Consider the following 21,671-nt stretch of genomic DNA (forward strand, 5'->3'; position numbering starts at 1 on the left):
TATCCAAAAACACTTCACAGCCATTCAAGTACTTTTCAAGTATAAAATGGAAAGGAAAAATACTGGAAACAATCAGTAGATCAGCTAGCATCTGTGGAGAGAGAAATAGAGTTAACGTTTCAGGTCTGTGATCTTTTAGCAGAACTGGCAAAAGTTAGAAATATGATAGGTTTTCAGCAAGAACAGAGGGAAGGTAAGGATGTTGGAGGGGTGGGTGGGAGAAAAGATCAAAAGCGAATGTCTATCATGTGATGGAAGGCAGGAGAGATTAAGGCAAAAGGGGAGGGAAGGGGACAAGAAAAGGAACAAAAAGTGGGCCTAGAGGAGCTGCAGCAATGGGATCACTACCAGCATCTGCTGTAGGAAAAAGTGAGAACAGTGGTTGTGATGTGAAATTGTTCATTCTGGAAAGTTGTTAAGTGCCAAGAGGCGCTGTTCCCTGAACTTGTTAAACTTCATTAGAATATTGTAGGAAGCCAAGGCCAGAGTGGGAATGGGATGGAAAATTAAAATGATGGGCGACCGCACGCTCTGGGTCACACTTGTTGACTGAACATTCTGCAAAACGGTCACCCAAACTGCATTTAGTCTCCCCAATGTAGAGGAAACTGCATCATGAGCAGTGAATACGTTGTACTAAATTGAATGAAGTACGTGTAAATTGCAGTGTTTGGGGCCATAGGTGGTGGGAAGGGAAGAGGTGAAATGGCAGGTGTTGCATTACGAAGGTGCCAAAGGAAGGGGAATGGGGGTTGGTCATGATTGAAGAAGCACCAGGGTGCTTGAGAGGGGATAGTGCCTTTGGAATGTCGAAAGGGGAGGGGAAGATATCGTTGGTGGTGGCATCGTCCGGCATGTAGCGGAAGATGATCCGTGAATGTGGAGGCTGGTGGTGTGGATGGTGAGGACAAGACAAACCAATTGTGGAGGGAGGGTAAGGGATGCAAGCAGAAAACCAAGAAACAGGACAGTTACAGTTGAGCGCCCGGCAATCATGGAGAATTCTTGGTTCAATTAAAAGAAAGATATATTGGAAGTACTGGTGTGAAATGTGACATCGCCAGAACAGAGACAATGGAGAGACTGGGAGAGTGCAATAGAGACCTTACAGAAAGTGAGGTGGAAGAAAGTGTAATCAAGGTAACCTGTGGGCTTATAATAAATACTGATTGAAAGCCTATCCCCAGAAATGGAAAATTACTTTTGAAGTGTAGTTGACAACTTTAGGGATAAGCACTTAGGTTAGACGATTGAAGTTTGTCCTAATGTAGCTGGTGGTTAGTTTGGTGATCCGATGGGGCAGAGAATTTTGATAACCAAAATTATATTTCTTTATGCCAGAAGGATACAATTAACAAATTGCCATGCAGCTTCCTCATTATTGCTAATGGCAAAATAAGTTCTGGCTGTAGACTGGACTGAATGAACCCAATCTCCTCAACATATTGGTACCTTATGCCGAGTTTGGCACTTTCTTTCCCTGTCAGCTCTTTTTAAGAACGTTCAGTGCTGAGTAAGTGGATCTTGGGGATTTGCAGGTACTGTGTTGGCTCCAGGGAGGTAAGAGTAAACACACACTCAGGGTAGGACTGAGCTGAGCTGCCATTTATTTATCTTTTGATTGACCAAGTTACAAGTTACGATCTAATCTGGGGCATCAGAGGGTATGTGTATAAACTGCAGGAAGTCACCAAGGCTCCTTAGCACCTTCCAAACCCACGACCACTACCACCTAGAAGGACAAGGGCAACAGACACATGAGAACACCACTACCTGCAAGTTCCCCTCCAAGCTACTCACCGTCCTGACTTGGAAATATATTGCTATTCCTTCACTGTCGTTGGGTCATAACCCTGGAACTCCCTCCCTAACAGCACTGTGGGTGTACCTACACCACATGGACTGCAGTGGTTCAAGAAGGTAGCTCGCCACCACCTTCTCAGGGGCAATTAGGGATGGGCAATAAATGCTGGAATAGCCAGCGATGCCCACATCCCATGACTGAATAAAAAAAACAAATATTAAGTCTTGGGAGTGAGTTATAGGAAGATGGACATCTTCAGGATAAAGCAGTTGCTCGATCAGCAGACCATCTACCATCTTAAGTATTCATTCCTTTTGTCACTGATGCAGTTTGAACCATCTACAGGATGCTCTACAGCAACTCTCAAAGGCTCCTTCAGTAGCTCCGAAACTGCAACTTCAAACATCTAGAAGGGCAAGGGCAACAGGTGCATGGGAACTCACTATCTCCAAACACCCACCTAATTCACAAACCCTCCCAACTTGGACATGTATCGTTGTTAGCTTAGACATTTGTGCTCATGTCTCTCGTAGCTTGGAAGGCAGTTTCTGAATGCTGCCAGTACCCTCCTAATAGCCCGGTGGTTCCTGAGCCTTGGCTTTATCAGCCTTCTCCTGTACTCTTTGGACTTCAGTTGTTTGGTGTCAGTAATATGTGTTGGAATAGACAAGTATTTTGAAGGATTATGTTAATTAGGGCCAGTCAGCATGGACTTTAGAAAGGTTTTGCTTGACCAACCTTGTAGAATCCTTTGAAGAATTAAGAGAGAAGATAGATAAAGGAAATGTGAATTTTCAAAAACAGCACATGATAAATTACTGCAGAACTGTAGAGGTTTACAGCATAGGAGAGCCCATTGAACCATATCTTGGTGGAGCGGGGCATCTTGCACCTTTCAGCTCAAACATTCTGTGCTGTAATTTGCCAATTAGTGCGAGCTCAGCTGCTGCCTGTGTTTAAATAAATAAAAAATAATAAAAAAACAAAAAAATTCCTCCAGCCCCTCAACCCCCCCCACACTCTCTATACCCCATCATGCCACTCATGCCCCCTCAATGCCCAATGCCAACTAAGTACCCCTCTACCCAACTCCCATACCCCACGTGCCAACTCATGCCAACCCAAGCCCCCAGTCCCACCATCCTTTGTCCATAACCCCTCCATTCCAACTCACCTAGTATCCCTGGACCCTTCCTGGACAGCTTTGACACTTCCTGAACAAGTTTTACAGTTTTGACAACTGGACGGCTCCTAAACGGCTCCTTGACAACTGGACAGCTCTTTGACAGCTTGACAGTTCCAATGGCCAGAATTTTCCCGTTGGCGATTTGGGGGCGGGGCCCACTCGCCGACGGGAAAATGACGCGCGATGACGTCGGGAGGAACCCCCGATGTCATCCCGGCCCATTTAAATTTTTAGGAGTTCTGGCCAGTGAGTTTGTGCTTAAAATGTGCATTATCATGTTCACTTTTAACAATCCCAAAAGGTGCCTTAGCTCTCCCAAAGGTGTCCTGGGACCATATCCAAAGGGATATCCTACCTCTCCAAAGGGATATCCAAATGACTCCACCAAGTTCAGACCTATTCTTACCGGCTCTAATCTGCACACTTCGGGTTTCACACTCCTGGGCCAGAATTTTGCCCTCGATGGGCAGGCGGGCCCCACTGGCTCAGCGGCGGGTGGCAGCTGAACGCCGCCGCCAAAACGGGGCAGGCCGCCATTTTATGTGGGCGGGCCAATTAAGGCCCACCCAGCAGGCTGCCCGACGGGAAGCGCTATGCGCTTCCTGTGCGGGGAGGGTGGAGGGGTTCCCCATCTGTCAAAGTGCTCTCTTTAGCGCATGTGCACGAAAGAGCACACTGCTCCCGGAGACTAAGTGCTGTGTCAGGGAGAGCGCTGAATGTTTAAAAAACTTTAAAAATAGAGAAAGAAAAACATTATTAACATGTCCCCCTCATGTGACACTGTCACTTGAGATGGGACGTGTTAATAAATATAAATGAAACTTTAATAAACTTTTAAAAAACTAAGATGAAACCTCATCCCGTCAGTGGATGAGGTTTTATCTGTTTTCATAAGCCCGCTGTGGCTCCTGGCCTGCCCGCCAGCCTTAAGGTTGGACGGGCAGGTCTTCCAATGAGCTTAATGATCCTGTCAATGGCCTCAATTGGCCATTGACAGGTCGGCGGGCGAACAGCTGATTTCGCTGTCCGCCCGCCTTCCTAAAAATTTAAATGGACCGGGATGATGTCGGGGGGTCATCCCGCGTCATTTTCCTGTTGGCGAGCGGGCTCCGCCCCCAAATCGCCGACGGGAAAATTCTGGCCCTGGTCTTCCAAGACCCCACTTCAGTGGAGGTAGCTGGGGATTTAAATGGCCGGCTGCCTCTGTGAATCGCCACATGTGTAAGCCCCAGAACAACTCCAGTACCACCCCACAAAGATGGGATATACCGGGTTTGAGGTTGGGACTTAGAAGCTTCAGCCATTTCTGGGATTTTCGTCATGACGGAGAGCCTCTCTGTTGTGGTGAAAACCTGGGACTTAGTGATTTATTTCACCAAAAAAATAAAAACATGCCTAGGACACGCAGAATCACTTCAAATGGTCTGTCTGCCCACTTGCTCATGTTCGGACCTGTGGTGTGTGTGTCCAGGTAGTTCGAACAAGGGGCTCGATTCACCAAAGCCTCTTGCGTGCAGTTGGCATCACAGGGGATCTGTAACATAGAAGTACAGTTATGAATTGATTTTAATTTAGGTAAGGTTAAATGAAATTTGCAGCTGCCAGATGTCCAAGAGAGATTGCTTGGGAGATTGGTGAGGCCTGGGAGATTGGTGACACCTCCTATTGGTGCATTGGAAATTGGATCATTCTGCAAGTTAACACTGTTGATTTTGCTCTCCCAACAGGTATATTTTAGACTTGGATAACTATAGCGCTATCCCTGTCTCAAGTGAAGAGGAATACAAGAGAGTGATGGGCCAATTTCCATTCCATGATCCAGAACTGGAAAATGTAAGCTATTAATATAGTATTAAATGGTTTCACCATCTATTTCATAATCAGGTAGTCTGACGATTAAATAAAAACAGAAAATGTTGCCAAGTTAGCATCTCTGGAAAAAGAAATGGAGTTAATGTTTCAGGTCGGTGACCTTTCATCAGAACTGGTGCGTTAACATTTTTTGCTTTTATTTCTGATTTCCAACATTCACAGTATTTTGCTTTTATGTTAATTTGAAGTTGAATTGGCTTTGTTGGCGAGGTGATTAATACACAATGTATACATTGTGAAAAACGTAATAGGGTGAAGTGTCCTAGATGGGGCTTGAGCAGTAGGGTTTACCATCAGGTCTGCTTGTTTTTTTCGTATAATGACCCCACACCAAAATGCTGACAAAAGTGGAGAGTTTTGGAGTAAGCTAAATGGAGATTGGGGAAGCAGTGGAGGGTGGTCTCAATCTTAGAGACAAGATTGTGAGCTTCTTGCACCTGTACAGGTGAAGACAGTGGGACAGAGATTTAAGGAGAACATAAGAAGCAGGAGTAGGCCACTCAGCCCATCAATCCTGCTCCACCACTCAATAAGGCAGTGGCTAATCTGATAATGACCCTAACTTTCTTGCCAGCCCCCCAAAACCCTGGATTTCCTTCCAGATCAGAAATCTGTCAAACTCAGTCTTGAATATATTCAAATATCCAGCCCCCACTGCTCTCTGTGGAAGAGAATTCCAAAGACTAACAGCCCTTTGTGAGAAGAAGAAGACAGTTAGTTTTCGAGAAGAGAAGCTATCCATAAGACAATGGTTCTCAAGCTTTGTGTTGAAAGGCCTCTTTTCAGAAGGAGTAATAATCATGGAGCCCCCAGCTGAATTATATAATAAACTCTAATACACATCATATGAAAATATTGCAAAAAAAAGGTGTTTTGATAATGCTTTTAGGAAAACAGTACTTCGAGATATCACTGAGAAGAGTGTGTCTTCTTCTCACTGAAGTATATGTCGATCTTTGGTGTGATGTTTGACAATGACACTCCTGAATCATTCCCCAACTTCAGGCAAGACCTGCACCATGTCTTCTTAGCCTTAGGGAAAATGGTGCCCAGGGTGATCTGGTATTTTGGCACCCTTTCTTTGAGTTTAATTGTGTAGTACTTAAATATTTAAAAAAAAAAGCTCCCATCTCTTGAACAAGGTTGTCTTACCTGACCACCAGCCTTGGTAAACGCGGGCAATCTACCTGGCAATCTTCATGCTGTTCCCAGCCCTCTCTGTGTGCTCCTGTCCCCCTGCCGTGCACATAAGGCAGCTGCACTCTGCTCCTGCCTCCCTCCTCACACCAAACCTTCCTCCAAGGCCGCTCATTTTCTTATTCTTGACATACTCACCCACCAGTAATGCTGGCCCAGCTTATTATGCATTTTTTGGACCATCAGAGAGTTTCTGTGAACCTCCAGGTGCCCATGGAACCCAGATTGAGAACCATTGCCTTTGGAGATCAGGGCCCAGTGGAGGTTGATGTGGTCTGGGCAGATCTACTGTTGGACCACATGGTGATGGTCAGTGCAAGTTGTTGTTATTGGATGGCTCAACTGGAGCCATATAAATACTGTGGCTACAAGAGCAGGCCAGAGGCTAGGAATTATGCGACGAGTAACTCACCTTCTGACTCCCCTAAGCCTGTCCACCATCTACAAGGCACAAATCAGGAATGTGATGGAATACTCCCCACTTGCCTGTATGAGTATTGAAGAAACTTGACACCATCCAGGACAAAGCAGCCCGCTTGATTGGCACCACACCCACAGACATTCACTCCCTCCACCACCGATGCACAGTAGCAGCAGTGTGTACTATCTACAAGATACACTGCAGGAATTCACTAAGCCTCCTTACACAGCACCTTCCAAACCCACGACCATTACCATCTAGAAGGGCAAGGGCAGCAGACACACAGGAACACCACCACCTGGAAGTTCCCCTCCAAGTTACTCACCATCCTGACTTGGAAATATATTGCTGTTCCTTCACTGTCGCTGGGTCAAAATCCTGGAACTCCCTCCCTAACAGCACTGTGGGTGTACCTACATCACATGGACTGCAGCGGTTCAAGAAGGCAGCTCACCACCACCTTCTCAAGGGCAACTAGGGATGGGCAATAAATGCTGGCCCAGCGAAGCCCACGTCCCGTGAATGAGTAAAATATAAACAAACCAGTGGAGCACCCCTCTCTGCTTTGAAGGAGGTGAAGATGATGGAGGGGATGGGGTGAGTGGGTAAGGGAGAGTCAAGGAGAAGGAGGAATGAGATACAGTCATAATTTTGCTGGCATCACAGGGAGGTGACAAACTGATTCAGCATATCGATGACTGAGGTATTTGGCGAACAGAGGGCCAAGGTTCAGCAGTTTGAAGTTAAAAAGGGCAGCTGCTAATGACTAACACCAAGTTTATTTTTCCAGGGAATGGCGCAGAAGGAAGTGGTGTTTGAGGAGGTTTGCGAGCTATTGCTGGCAATGACTAAACAAGTATTGATCTTTGGGCTTTAGGTTGTCACAGTGTCAATACAACCCAACTAACTGGGAGATAATACTAAGATGATTTAATCAACAATAGTGGGATCTTTTTGAGTTTATTGAATAACTTGAAAATGGTCCATGTAATATTAATGTATATTAAAAGATCAAATGCTGAGAGGGCTTTGTGCCACAGTGGAGTAGAGCGCTTGAATGTGGAGTGGCAGGGTCTGGATTGACTGTTGCCACTTCCAACATGGTAAGCCCTTGATCTGAGCCATTTAGTATTTAGATGACTACGTTCATGCACTTATCCACAGTCAGGACAGGACTCTTGGATCCATGCCGCACTGTCTGTAAAAGTTCCTTCCTTGGAACAGATGAACCGCAGGTCAATAAAGGTTCTTGGTTATCACCTCGACTTTTAATTAGATGTGTGCTTCCTATTCCAGTGCGGCCCCTTTTAAATCAACCACTTTACAGCCATAACTGCTTTTCACTTTTAATGAAAAAATGACTTTGTATGGAATTGCATCAGCATATAGATATTGCCTACGAGGGTGGTGGAAAAGGACACGATGCATAATTTCCAAAAGAAATGTGATTGCACTTGAGGGAAATAAACTTAGAGGGCTACAGGGATATCGTGGGGTATGAGACTGACTGGATTGCTCTACAGAGAGTTATAATGTACTCAATGGGCTGAATGCCCCCCTTGTGTGCCAAAATAATTCTATGAGATGAGTTTCCAAGCAACTGGCCCAAAACTGAACTGCCTGTATCCTCCAGCGTTTTCTCTAACTTGACCTCTTATCATTCAAGTCCAGTAGAAATTATCATCCTTTCCTTCTTTACAGGCTTAGTATTGTCAGAGTTCCAGTGAAATGTCTTCACTTATTTCTCTTAAGCTCCAAAAACACTATCCTACGCACACTTTCTTCTCTCTGCATCTTCAGTTTATTGAAATCAAGAGTCATCAAACTATTTCACTGGACTGAATGGCCTCTTTCTATGTTATAATGACTCTGTGACTCTGTTGCCAGCTCTCAATGTTATCAGAACATAGCTCCTCATCTCCCCCAAAAAATGCTATTATGTGGAGAGGGCATTGTATAGAATAATAAGCTGTTAGATGAATTCAGGTGCATATGGCCCCTTAATGGTTTCAAGGTTTGTGCTTGCAAATGGTCTTCATAACCACACATGCTCAGTCAGGTATCTAAACTCAGCTTTTATTCCACATGTATAGCCTATTGCTATATTTGTCCTCCAGCTTTTCATCTTGAATAAAACACATTATCTCAAATTATCCCTCAGTCCTCTTTCCCTTGCTCCTCATTATCTACAATTTTCTGAGACCTGAGATTAGTGTCATCTAATCATAACTTCCTGGTTAACATCCCCTTTCCCCTCAGTTGGTTTTATCATCAGATGCAATGCTTTCCTGCACAAGATGGACCCAAATCATTTACCTTCATTTTTGAAAGACAATCCAAAGCTCGCTTGGAACCTTGGTGTGGCTCAGCTTTTCCTTCGCTACCTCTCGCACCACATCAGATCAGCACATATAACCGAGCAAAAGCGAAATACTGCAGATGCTGGAAATATGAACTGAAAACCCGAAGACGCTGAAAATATTCAGCCGGTCAGGCAGCAGCTGTGCAGAAAGAAACAGAGTTAATGTTTCAGATTGATGACCTTTCAAGCAAGCACAGAGGCAGGGCAAGGTGTGGAGGGGAGGATAGAACAAAAAGGAGGTTTGAATATTGCTGAAAGAGAGATGTTGCTAAGGCTTTTCATCTTGCGCTCGTGAGGACAAAGTCAAGAATGCCAAATTTCAAACAATCGTAACAATTTATACTACAGGAGAACAGGTTGCTGATTGATTGTCACGTTGTCTCTGATTGGCTGAGGCGTTACCATGGAAAAATCAATGTGGAGCTATCAGCTTCCCAAACTCCCAGGTAATTCCAAGAAGGTGCAAGGCTTGAACATATTAAAAGGAAAAGTCTATGATGGGGAAGAAGGGAGGAGCGATTAAGTAACAAAAGAGTTGATATTGCAATTCACTGCCACTTCTCTTGCAGGTGTGCCAATGTTGAAGAAATACTGCTCTTCTCTCCGACAGGATTTCCGTTTGTCTCCTTCAGCTTGTTCACCTTCATTGCTTTTCATTTCCCTCCTCGTGTTGCAAAAGGTGTTTACCAAAACTCACTTTCACAGCCACATCTCCTCCCTCTGTGACTTTCTCTGGCTCCAACTTAGCCCACTTGGATTCCAACTGAAGTTCCACCCTTCATGTTTCGAATCCGCCCAGGATTACAGGTATCTCCAAGATATACAATGTTCTTCAGACTGCTGTTCTCACTACATCATGAGATCCACAGTCAGTGCCTCATACCGCTACATGTACACACTCAACCTCTCTAGCAGCACCAACTAACCCAATCTCCAAGCTGTCCTGATCCCCAGTTTCATTTCATTCTTCGTCTCATCCCCCCCCCCTTAAAAATAAACTTTTTCTCTTCTGTTAAGGAACGAAGCCCTAACAACTTTGAGTTCTGAAGAAGAGTCATATTGGACTCGAAATGTTAACTCTGTTTCTCCCCCCACAGGTGCTGCCAGACCTGCTGAGTTTTTGCACCACTTTGTTTTTATTTTATACCTGAAGAAGAGGTTTTTTTTTTAATTGGTGCTCTATGGGCTTTAAATGACCCCACAATGGCATGCAGCATTGAGTGTGCTGTTGTTCAAAATGTTGGTGACTTTATTTCCACTTCCATGTTAACTTGTCTTCCTTATTTTCAGCAACCCTTCCCCAAAAAGTTCCCATTCTCGGAATTTGTACCGAAAGTCTACTCCCAGATTAAAGAGTTTATCTACGCTTGCCTCAAGTTTTCAGAGGACCTTCATCTGAGGTAAGGAGATCATGAAGAGAATAAATTAAATGGAACATCTGATACTTAAGGCAGTATTGCCGTCGCTAATTGCCCTGAGGGAACATAGGAACAGGAGGAGGCCGTTTAGTCCCTTGTGCCTGTTTCGCCATTCAACGAGATCACAGCTGATACATGAACTAATACCTCTACCCACCTTTTCCTTATATACCTTAATACGTTTAGTTTGTCTGGAAGTGTTTCCTAACTTCAATCCCAAAAGGCCTGACTCTAATTTTTAGACAATGTACTTTACATCTAAATTTCCCCAAATAGTGGAAAAAGTTTGTCTCTATCTATCCTATCTGTTCTCCTTCATATCTTGTAGACTTTGATCAAATCCTCCCTTAATCTTCTGAATTCCAGGGAATCCAGAAATCCCTGAGTTCAAAGTCAGATAGTATGGGACTCAAATCACATGTATGAATGGCAGGTTTCCTTCCTTGATGAAGGACATCAGGGAACATGTTGGTTTTGTTGACAATCCGGCAGGTTTAATGGTCATTTTACCTGGTGTCAGCCATCAAATCACCAGGCCTATTGAAATCTGTTTTACAATTTATCATGGTGGCATTTAAATTCAAAGAGCTCTGGTTGCTAGCCTTGTACTATAAACCACTTGGCTACTATGTCCTTGTGTAGCAGTGCTGTTTTTATTTTGCTCCTTTTCCTTTCTCCCATTTTAAAAAAAATATTTTTTAGTTTCTCTTCTCACGATCAATGTTCCATCAAGTGACAGGCAGGGGGCAGATGACTTGTTTCCAGGTCTCTACCAAGAAAGGTCTGTAAAGTGATTGTGAGGAGGTGCAGAAAAGGACCAAGAGTTATAAAACTGATGTGTACAAAAGTTCTGGTCCTTCTCCACATGGAGCAATTGTGCATATTTCTGCAGTGAACTATGGTCTCGCTTTCAAAATCCTTATCCTCGCGTTCAAATCCCTCTTAGGTCACACCCTTCCAGACCAATGACCCTTCAACACCTCTGCACTACTCCAATTCTGGCATCCTGTGCATCCCCAATTTCTTTCACCCCAGCATTAGCAGCAGTGCCTTCAGTTGCCTGGATCGCAAGCTCTGGAATTCCACCCCTCAACCTCTCCACCTCTCTACCTCTCTGTCCTTTTTCAAGACATTCCTTAAAACCTACCTCTTTGGATAAGGCTTTGCTCACCTATCCTAACATCTCATGTGGCTCGGTGTCAAATTTTGTCTGATTACACCCCTGTGAAGCACCTTGAAACATTTTACTATTTTGAAGGAGCTCTATAAATGGAAGTTTGTGTTGTAACATGGGAACATTGTGATACTGGGGAGAAAGTAATAAATTATAGGCCAACGAATACCTTAGGTTAGACTGGGGGCCGCAACCTGTGGCTCTATTTCATTTCATCTCATTTGTAGCTCACAACCTTTTGCAGTTGGATTGCACAAACATGAAAAAAAAACTAAATGAAAATAAAGTCAAGAAAAGCAAGAACTCTTTTTATTGGGATAAAAGGCTAAACATGCTGCACTATATGGTTTGAAATGATTTGAAATGTCATTATGCTCAGAATAAACCTGTTTGAGTGGTATAGCTACACCATAACTATAGATTATGCCTTTGGTTCGAGGAACAGGCTTTATGATTGTGACTATTATTGTTTCTAATAGAACTGAGATGATAAATTATTCTGAATGTATACAAATAGTCGCTTGGTGGTATAGAGCTTGAATATTACTGAGAAAAGATACATACTGTCGAAGCTTTTTTGTCTTGCATTCATCAGGATAGATGAAAGAATGCCAAATTTCAAAGGGTGCAACATTTTATACTGCATGAGAAAAGGGTGCTGATTGGTTGGCAAGTCGACTCTGGGCGAGGCGTTCCCATGGAGAATGCACCAGGGAATTATTGTCCCCCACCACCCCGCCATGCTTTTGTCGATCAGCACCCTTTTCTCATGCAGTATAAATTATTGCTCACTTTGAAATTTGGCATTCTTGCGTCTGTCCTGATGAGTGCAAGACTAAAAGTTTTCCGGCGTGTTTCTTTTTTCAGCAATATTCTGAATGTATTCTTAGAGGCCTTTACTTATCATGAGAACCAATAGCTGAAAAAATTGTCTTAATTCTACTCATCTTAAGTTAAAGTTTGTTTCAAAGATGACATCACTGGCAAAATTATAGTTTTTTAAAAAGTAAAGAAAGGTGATAATTCAGTTAGATCTATTTTAATTTTGTTTTTTCCTTCTGTTGATACATTAATTCAATGCATGTATTTAACATCATATATGCAAAATATCATTCTGCCAGAGACACTTAACAATTTGCTAAGTTTTAAATTGCCGACTTTTAGGAATGCCAAACTTTTGTCTTCAGGCTCCCAATAGTTCTTATTTTTAGGCAATTTAAAAAAAAATCTCCTCAGGTAACAGAGGCTGCTGACCCACTCTGGATACAATGAGAGGCAACTGGAACTGGGAATGTTCACACTGGAGACATAAAGGCTCAGGGAATCAGACACCTGTGAGTTAACTTTAACAAAAAAAAACATGCTAAACATGTTTGCAGAGTTACAGAAAACAGTACATAACAATATAAATCAGTTAAGGAACTGCCCAGAGGATTGGAAATGGAGTTATAGATTCCCTTGTTTCACTCTTACATGGCCTCGCTCAAATTTAAAGGTAATTTTAAGGCCCCTTAACTCATAATATGTGGCTGCAGCCAGAGCAGCTTGGGATGGGCAGTAAAGCCATCTTTACCAGCTTGACGTACATCCTGAGGACACATTTTTAAAAATAAACATGCCTCCTGCACTCTGTTCTAGAGCTTATTGATGTTGCAGTTGATGCAACATTGAGTGGGCAACATATTTCCTTGTTTGTTTGTGAAATCTTACAGCACAAAAGGAGGCCTTTCAACCTGTTGTACCTCCGTCAGCTATTTGAAAAGATTGTCCAATTAGCTCCACTTTTCTGCTCTTTCTCAGTAGCTGTGCAAATGTTTTCTTCCATGGCCTCTTCCCTCTTTAGGTCTGTAACCTCCTTCAGCCCTACAACACTTGTGGACATCTGCGCTCCTGCAATTCTGGCCTCTCGTGCAACCCCGATTGTCATCACTCTTCCCTTGATAGTTGTGCTTTCAGTTGTCGAGGCCCTAAGCCATGGAATTCCTGTTCTAAAGCTTTCCAACTCCTACCACCCTCTCCTCCAAGACACTATAAAACTAACTCCTGAGCAAGCTTTTGGCCATCTGCTCTAATATCACCTTCTGTGACTCGGTTCAAACTTTGTTTGGTAACGCTCTAACGCTTTTGTGAAGTACCTTGGAATGTTTTATTGCAGTAAAGTGGCTATATAAATGCAACACAATTCACTTGAGTTGTTTTTATGTTTTACAAAACCAACAGCTAGGAATATACGAACATGAGTAAGCTCTTCAGCCCCTTGAGCCTGTTCCGCCATTCATTTGGATCATGCCTGCTCTGTATCTTAACTCCATTTACCTGCCATTTCCTGTATATTTCCTAATTGCCTTACCAGAGAAAATCTTTTTCAGTCTAGGTTTTAAATTTCTCAATTGCTCCCCCAGCGTCAGCAGCTTTTGAGGGAGATAGTTTCAGCTTTCTACAATCCCTTGGGTACAGTTCAAGACACCACAAAACTTTCTTAAAAAGAAAGGAGGACTTGCATTTCTGTGACCTCAGGATGTTCCAAAGTACTTTACAGACAATTAAGTTCTTTTGAAGTGTAGTCACTGTTGTAAGGTAGGAAAAACAGCAGCCAATTTGCGCACGGCAGGCTCCACAGACAACATTGTGATAATGACCAGATAATCTGTGTTTTTTTGGTGGTGATGATTGAAGGATAAATATTGGCCTGGAAACTGGGAAATGCTCATCTTCAAAAAAAACAAGTATCTGGAAGATATTGGTCAAATGAAGTAGTGATGATTTGGTGTTGTCAATCTTGATATTTAAAAGCCCATCGATGGTAGGAGGAAGGATTGTGAAGTTCCACAGTTGTGAGGTTCTGGGAAAGAATGAATTGGAGCTGGAGACAATGAATGTTAGCCTTTGATACAATGGGTTTGTGTGTGTCATTTGAGAAAATTCCTCAAATCTGTTGTCTAAGGTGCTTTTAAAATACTTGTCAGCTCGTAACAAAAAAACAAAGCCTGCATGTCAGAGGAAAATTTAAATAAAACGCTTTGAGTGCACTTTGCTGCCGTTTTCTCTGCTGGAGTTGTTGTCCGGTTAAAAAGGGCCCCCTGCAAAACAATGGCCCACTATCCCTGACCAATAATGTCGCCTGCCACTTCTTCCCTTCAGTAACGTGACAGGTTTGAATTGGTTTTTATTAGAGAGTCTGCATAGAGAGCCAGCAGGATATTTAGCTGTCATTCTTACTGAACCCTAGAGTGATGGGGTCAGCCCGTCAATCACGTTAGGTATGCCGGGTCATAGGCTTGAGTCCTTAGGAAGCAAGGTATCGAGTTTGGTGGTGTCTTTTTGCATACTCTTCTTGTCTTTCCTCAACGCTTGTTTTATTTTTTTTTCACTCCGCATTATCTCCCATTGATCCCAGAGTCCAAGCTGAAATAATAGCATTTGTACAGTCCCATGCCTTCCCACTTCAGATGAGACATTAAACCGAGATCCCGTCTGCCCTATCGCATGGATGTAAAAAGGACCTTATGGCTGTTATTTTGAAAAAGACCTGGGAGTTTTCCCCGGTATCCTGGCCATTATTTATCTCTCAATCAACACCACCAAAAATCAGAGCATCTTTTCATTATCCCATTGCTCTTTGTGGGATCATCTTGTATCAAATTGACTGTCGTGTTGGCTATATTACAACAGTGACTGCACTTCACGAGCACTTCATTCGCTATAAAGCAGTTTTCAACATCCTGCGAACATGAAAGTTGATACGGAAATGCAAGTGTTCCTTTCGAAATACAGTGCCCCTGTTGCGGAGGTAAATGCAAGGAGCAGGGAAGTGAATTGCCAGTTAATTTATTTGGTGGGGAGGGTGGGGTCATTGAGGGCCATGGATTATCGTTCAGCTAGGAATGGTTACTGCAACGTTAGAAAAACTAAGTGCACTTTGAATAGTGCCATGAGATCTTTCATGAACAGCTGGATGGGGCCTCAGTTAAACATCTCATCCTCTGGACAGCATTACCCCAGACCTCTGTTGGCGCTCCTCCACCAATTGTCTATGAGTTTCCTACATTGTAACTGTAGCCACTGTTCAAAAGTATGTCATTATCTGTGAAACACTTTGGGACATGCCAGGAGCGCGAATGATAAAGCACAACAAAAACGAATACAATTTATACTTATATAGCACCGTAAAAAGGAAGACAGAGGCCAAAGTGAATATCGGCCCCTGAGAGAATGAGGCTGGGGAAATAAGAATGGAGAACCAGGAAATGGCAGAGGAGTTGAACGAATAATTTGCCTCAGTCTTCATGGTAGAAGATAATAATAGCATTCCAAAAATATTAAGTAATCAAGGGGCAAAAGGGGTGGAGGAAATAAATACAATAACTACCACTAGAGAAAAAGTACTAGGGAAACTAATGGGGCTAAAGGCTGATAAGTCCCCAGGACCTCATGGGTTGCACCCGAGCATATTAAAGGAAGTAGCTACAGAGATAGTGGATGCACTGGTAGTAATCTTCCAAGAATCCTTAGATTCTGGAAAAGTCCCAGAAGATTGGAGAATGCCCAATGCAACACCCTTATTCAAAAAAAGAGGGAGACAATAAGCCAGTTAGCTTAACATCTGTCATTGGGAAAATGTTAGAGTCTATTATAAAGGATGTAATAGCAGAGCATTTAGAAATACATAATCTATTCAAGCAGAGTCAGCATGGCTTCATGAAGGGGAAATCATGCCGAACAAATTTATTAGAATCCTTTGAGGAGGTAACAAGCAGGATAGATAAGGGGAACCAGTAGACGTAATATATTTGGATTTCCAAAAGGCATTCGATAAGGTACCACACATAAGGCTACTTAATAAGATAAGAGCCCATGGTGTTGGGGGTAGTATATTAGCACGCATAGAGGATTGGCTAACTAATAGAAGACAGAGAGTTGGGATAAGGGGGGGGCATTTTCGGGGTGGCAACCTGTAACTAGTGGAGTGCCACAGGGATCAGTGCTGGGGCCACAATTATTTACAATATATATGAATGACTTAGATGAGGGAAGTGAATATACTATCACCAAGTTTGTGGATGACACAAAAATAGGTGGGAAGGCAAATCGTGAAGATTACACCAGGAATCTACAGAGGGATTAGACAGGTTAAGTGAGTGGGCAAAAATTTGGCAGATGGAATATAATGTGGGAAAATGTGAGGTTATGCACTTTGGCAGGAAGAATAGAGGAACTGAATATTATTTAAATGGAGAAAGACTGCAGAAGGCTGTATCACAGAGGGATTTGGGGGTCCTTGTGCATGAATCCCAAAAAGCTAACATACAAGTTCAACAGGTAACAGGGAAGGCAAATGGAATGTTGGTCTTTATTTCAAAGAGAATGGAGTATAAAAATAGGGGAGTCTTGCTAGAACTATACAAGGCACTAATAAGACCACACCTAGAATAAGGAGGTTTTAAGGAGGAAAGCGAAGAAGAGAGGAGGTGAGGTGTAAGGAAAACTACACTCAAGAGCTAGAACTATCCTAGGTGTGATAATTCTCAAGGTGGAAAGTGACTCTTCAATAGATAGTGGATTAGACATTGGCCATGGTATAGCGGTATTGTCACTGGACTAGTAATCCAGGGATCCAGGGTAATGCCCCCGACACCCGGGTTCAAATTCCACCATGGCAGGTGGTGGAATTTGAATTCAATAAATATCTAGAATTAAAAGTCAAACGATGACCATGAAACCATTGTCAGGGAAGGAACCCTGCCGTCCTTACTTGGTCTGGCCTACATGTGACTCCAGACCTACAGCAATGTGGTTGACTATGAAATGGCTTAGCAAGCCACTCAGTTTTATGAAACCACTACAAAGTTCATAAGGAATGAAACCGGATGGACCACTTGGCATCGGGTTAGGCACCGGAAACAATAATGACAAACTCAGCCCTGTCGACCCTGCTAACGAATATCTGGGGGCTTGTGCCAAAATTGGGAGAGCTGTCTCACAGACGGGTCAAGCAACAACCTGACATTGTCATACTCAAAGAATCATGCCTTACAGATAATGCACCAGACACCATCATCACCATCCCTGGGTACGTTCTGTCCCATGGGCACAATGGTATACAGTAGGGAGGGGGTTGCCCTGGGAGTACTCAACATCAACTTTTTCATGGCATCAGGTCAAACAGGGGCAAGGAAACCTCCTGCTGGCTACCACGTACCGGTACCCACACCCACCCCCTCGGCTGATGAATCAGTGCTCCTCCATGTTGAACACCGCTTGGAGGAAGCACTGAGAGTGGCAAGGGTGCAGAATGTACTCTGGGTGGGGGACTTCAATGTCCATCACCAAGACTGGCTCGGTAGCACCACAACTGACAGAGCTGACTGGGTCCGAACGGGCATTACTGCTGGACTGGTTCTGCAGCAGGTGGTGAGGGAAAAACATACTTAACTTCATCCTCACCAATCTGCCTGCCGCAGATCTATCAGTTCACAACAGTATCAGTCAGAGTGACCACCACATAATCGTTGTGGAGACAAGGTCCCATCTTGACATTCAGGACATCAGGATACCCTCCATCATGTTGTGTGGCACTACCGACGTCCTAAGTGGGATAGATTTCAAACAAATCTCGCAGCTGAAGACTGGGCGTCCGTGAGGTTCTATAGACCTTCAGCAGCAGCAGAATTCTACTCGACCACTGTCTGTAAACTCATGGCCTGGCATATCCCCCACTCGTACCATTACCTTCAAACCAGATTAACCCTGGGTTCAATGAAGAGTGCAGGAGGGCATGCCAGGAGCAACACTAGGCATGTCTAAAAATGAGGTGTCAATCTGGTGAAGCTATAACACAGGACTATTTGTGTGCCAAACAGCATAAACAGCAAGTGAAAGGCAGAGCTAAGCGATCCCACAACCAACAGATCAGATCTAAGCTCTGCAGTCCTGCCACATCATGTCGTGAATGGTGGTGGAGAATTAAACAACTCATTGAAGGAAGATGCTTCACAATTATTCCCATCCTCAATGATGGGAGAACCCAGCACATCAGTGCAAAAGATAAGGCTGAAGCATTTGCAACAGTCATGAGCTGGAAGTGCTGAGTGGATGATCCATCTTGGCCTCCTCCGGAGGGTCCCAGCATCACAGATGCCAGTCTTCAGCCAATTCGATTCACTGCATGTGATATCAAGAAACGGCTGAAGGCACTGGATACTGCAAAGGTATGGGCCCTGACAATATTCCAGCAATAGTACTGAACACTTGTGCTCCAGAACTTGCTGCGCACCTAGCCAAGTTGTTCCAATACAGATACAACACTGGCACCTACCCGGCAATGTGGAAAATTAACCAGGTATGCCCCATCCACAAAAAGCAGGACAAATCCAACCCGGCCAATTACCACCCCATCAGCCGACTCTCAATCATCAGTAAAGTGATGGAAAGGGTAATCAACAGTGCTATCAAACGGCACTTGCTTCAAAACAATTTCCTCACTGATGCTCAGTTTGAGTTCTGCCAGCTCCTGACCTCATTACAGCCTTGGTTCAAACATTGACAAAAGAGCTGAACTCCAGAGGCGAGGTGAGAGTTACTGTCCTTGACATCAAAGCAGCAATTGACCGAGTGTGGTATCAAGGAGCCCAACCTAGTAAAACTGCAATCAATGGGAATCAGGGGGAAAACTCTCTGCTGGTTGGAGTCATACCTAGCACAAAGGAAGATGGTTGTGGCTGTTGAAGGTAAATCACCTCAGCTCCAGGACATCACTGCAGGAGTTCCTCAGGGTAGTGTCCTCAGCCCAATCATCTTCAGCTGCTTCATCAATGGCCTTCCTTCCATCATAAGGTCAGAAGTGGGGATGTTCACTGATGATTGCATATTATTCAACGCCATTCACGACTCCTCATATACTGAGGCAGTCCATATCCAACTGCAGCGAGACCTGGACAATATCTAGGCTTGGGCTGACAAGTGGAATCTAACCATCGCCCCTTGACATTCAGTGGCATGACCATCACTGAATCCCGCACTATCAACCTCCTGGGGGTTACCATTGACCAGAAACTGAACTGGACTAGCCATATAAATTGTGTGGCTACAATAGCAGGTCAGAGGCTAGGAATCGTGTGACGAATAACTCGCCCCCTGACTCCCCAATGCCTGTCCATCATCTACAAGGCACAAGTCAGGAGTGCGATGGAATACTCCCCACTTGCCTGGATGAGTTTTGCATTTTGGGAGAACTAATACGACAAGGGAATACGACAATGAATGGTAGGACCCGAGCAAGTACAGAGGATAAAAAGGGCCTTGGTGTACATGTCCATAGATCCCTGAAGGCAGCAGCACAGGTAGATAAGGTGGTTAAGAAGGCATATGGGACATTTGCCTTTATTAGCCGAGGCATAAAATATAAGAGCAGGGAGGTTATGCAGGAACTGTATGAAACGCTAGTTAGGCCACAGCTGGAGTATTGTGTGCAGTTCTGGTTGCCACACTATAGGAAGGATGTGATTGCTCTGAAGAGGGTGCAAAGTAGATTCACCAGGATATTGCCTGGGCTGGATCATTTCAGCTATGAAGAGAGACTGGATTGGCTAGGGTTGTTTTCCTTGGAACAGAGAAGGCCGAGGGAGGACCTGATAAGGGTATACAAAATTATGAGGGGCATAGAGAGGGTATATAGGAAGAAACTTTTCCCCTTAGCAGAGGTGTCAATACCAGAGGGCATAGGTTTAAGGTAAGGGGCAGGAGGTTTAAAGGGGATTTGAGGGAAAATCTTTTCACCAGAGGGTAGTTGGAATCTGGAAGTATTTAGATGAGCACTTGGAAACACCATAGCATACAGGGCTACGGGCCAAGTGCTGGAAAATGGGATTAGAATAGATAGATGCTTGCTGGCCGGCCCGGACATGATGGGCCGAAGGGCCTATTTTTGTGCTGTATAACTCTGACTCTACGAGTGCAGCTCCAACAACACTCAAGAAACTTGACACCATCCAGGACAAAGCAACCCACTTGATCGACATCCAAACATTCACTCCCCCCACCAACAATTAACAGTGGCAGCAGTGTGTACCATCTACAAGATGCACTGCAGAAACACCAAGATTCCTTATGCAGCACCTTCCATACCCACGACTGCTACCATCTAGAATGACAAGTGCAGCAGATACATGGAAACACTACCACCTGGAAGCTCCTCTCCCAGCCCCTCACCATCCTGACTTGGAAATATTTAGAGCAGCACATTCTGGAAACAACCAGAGAGAAGGTTATATTAGTCTTGGAATTGTGTAATGTGACAGGATTAATTAATGACTTCAGAGTGAACGCACCCCTAGGTAGCTGTGACAGTACACAATATGCCACAATATGGTTGCATATTACATCCAGTTTGAAAGGGAGAAGAGCGGATCTAAGACGAGTATTTTAAACTTAAATAAGGGCAACTGTGTGGGCATGAAAGCTGAGCTAGCTGAAGTGAACTGGGATACTAGGCTAGGGGATAGATCAATAGAAAAGCAGTGGCAATCATTTAAGGAGATGCTTCAGAGTATTCAGAATAAGTACGTTCCTACTATAAAGAAAAATTCTAAGGGGAGGACCCACCATCCTTGGTTAACTAAAGAAGTTAAGGAAAACATCAAACCTCGGGCGAGATGGTGGCGTAGTGGTAAAGTCACTGGGCAGGCAAATTCTCTGGGGACGTGGGTTCAAGTCCCACCATGGCAGTTGGTGAAATTTAAAATTCAATAAAATCTGGAATCTCACAAAACTATCATCAATTGTTGTAAAAACCCACCTGGTTCACTAATGTCCTTTAGGGAAGGAAATCTGCTGTCCTTACATGGTCTCCAGGCCCACAGCAATGTGGTTCACTCTTAACTGTCCTCTGAAATGGCCTAGCCATTCAATCAAGCATGACGCACATATCCCCTGAAACAGTTAAAAACAAATGCATGTAACTGCAGAAAGATGAGCAGCAGGGTCTTGAAAGAGATGGCTAATCAGATAGTAGATGCATTGGTGTTAATTGGTGCTAGATTCTGGAAAGGTTCCATCAGACTGGAAAGTAGCAAATATAACCCATCTATTCAAGGAAGGAGGCAGAAAACAGGAAACAATAGCTTGATGTCTCTAATGTGGAAGGTGTTAGAATCAGTCAATAAAGAGGTTATAGCTGGGCAAGCTTTAGAGAAACTCAAGGTAATGAAAGGAAAATCATGTTTAACCAATTTATTGGAGT

General features: G+C 43.8%; 1 protein-coding gene across 3 annotated transcripts in view; it reads left to right on the top strand.

The window, feature by feature from the left end:
- LOC144688399 (exocyst complex component 6B) overlaps nt 1-21,671 on the top strand; it is a 623,897-nt gene that overhangs the window by 395,881 nt on the left and 206,345 nt on the right. For all 3 annotated transcript variants that reach the window (XM_078554888.1, XM_078554897.1, XM_078554904.1), the window contains exons 14-15: nt 4,718-4,823; nt 10,133-10,242. In XM_078554888.1, coding sequence (XP_078411014.1) covers nt 4,718-4,823; nt 10,133-10,242 — 216 coding nt within the window. The remainder of the gene's footprint in view (nt 1-4,717; nt 4,824-10,132; nt 10,243-21,671) is intronic.

This window comes from Cetorhinus maximus, chromosome 1 (genome assembly GCF_964194155.1).
Source record: "Cetorhinus maximus chromosome 1, sCetMax3.hap1.1, whole genome shotgun sequence".
Taxonomy (NCBI): Eukaryota; Metazoa; Chordata; class Chondrichthyes; order Lamniformes; family Cetorhinidae; genus Cetorhinus; species Cetorhinus maximus.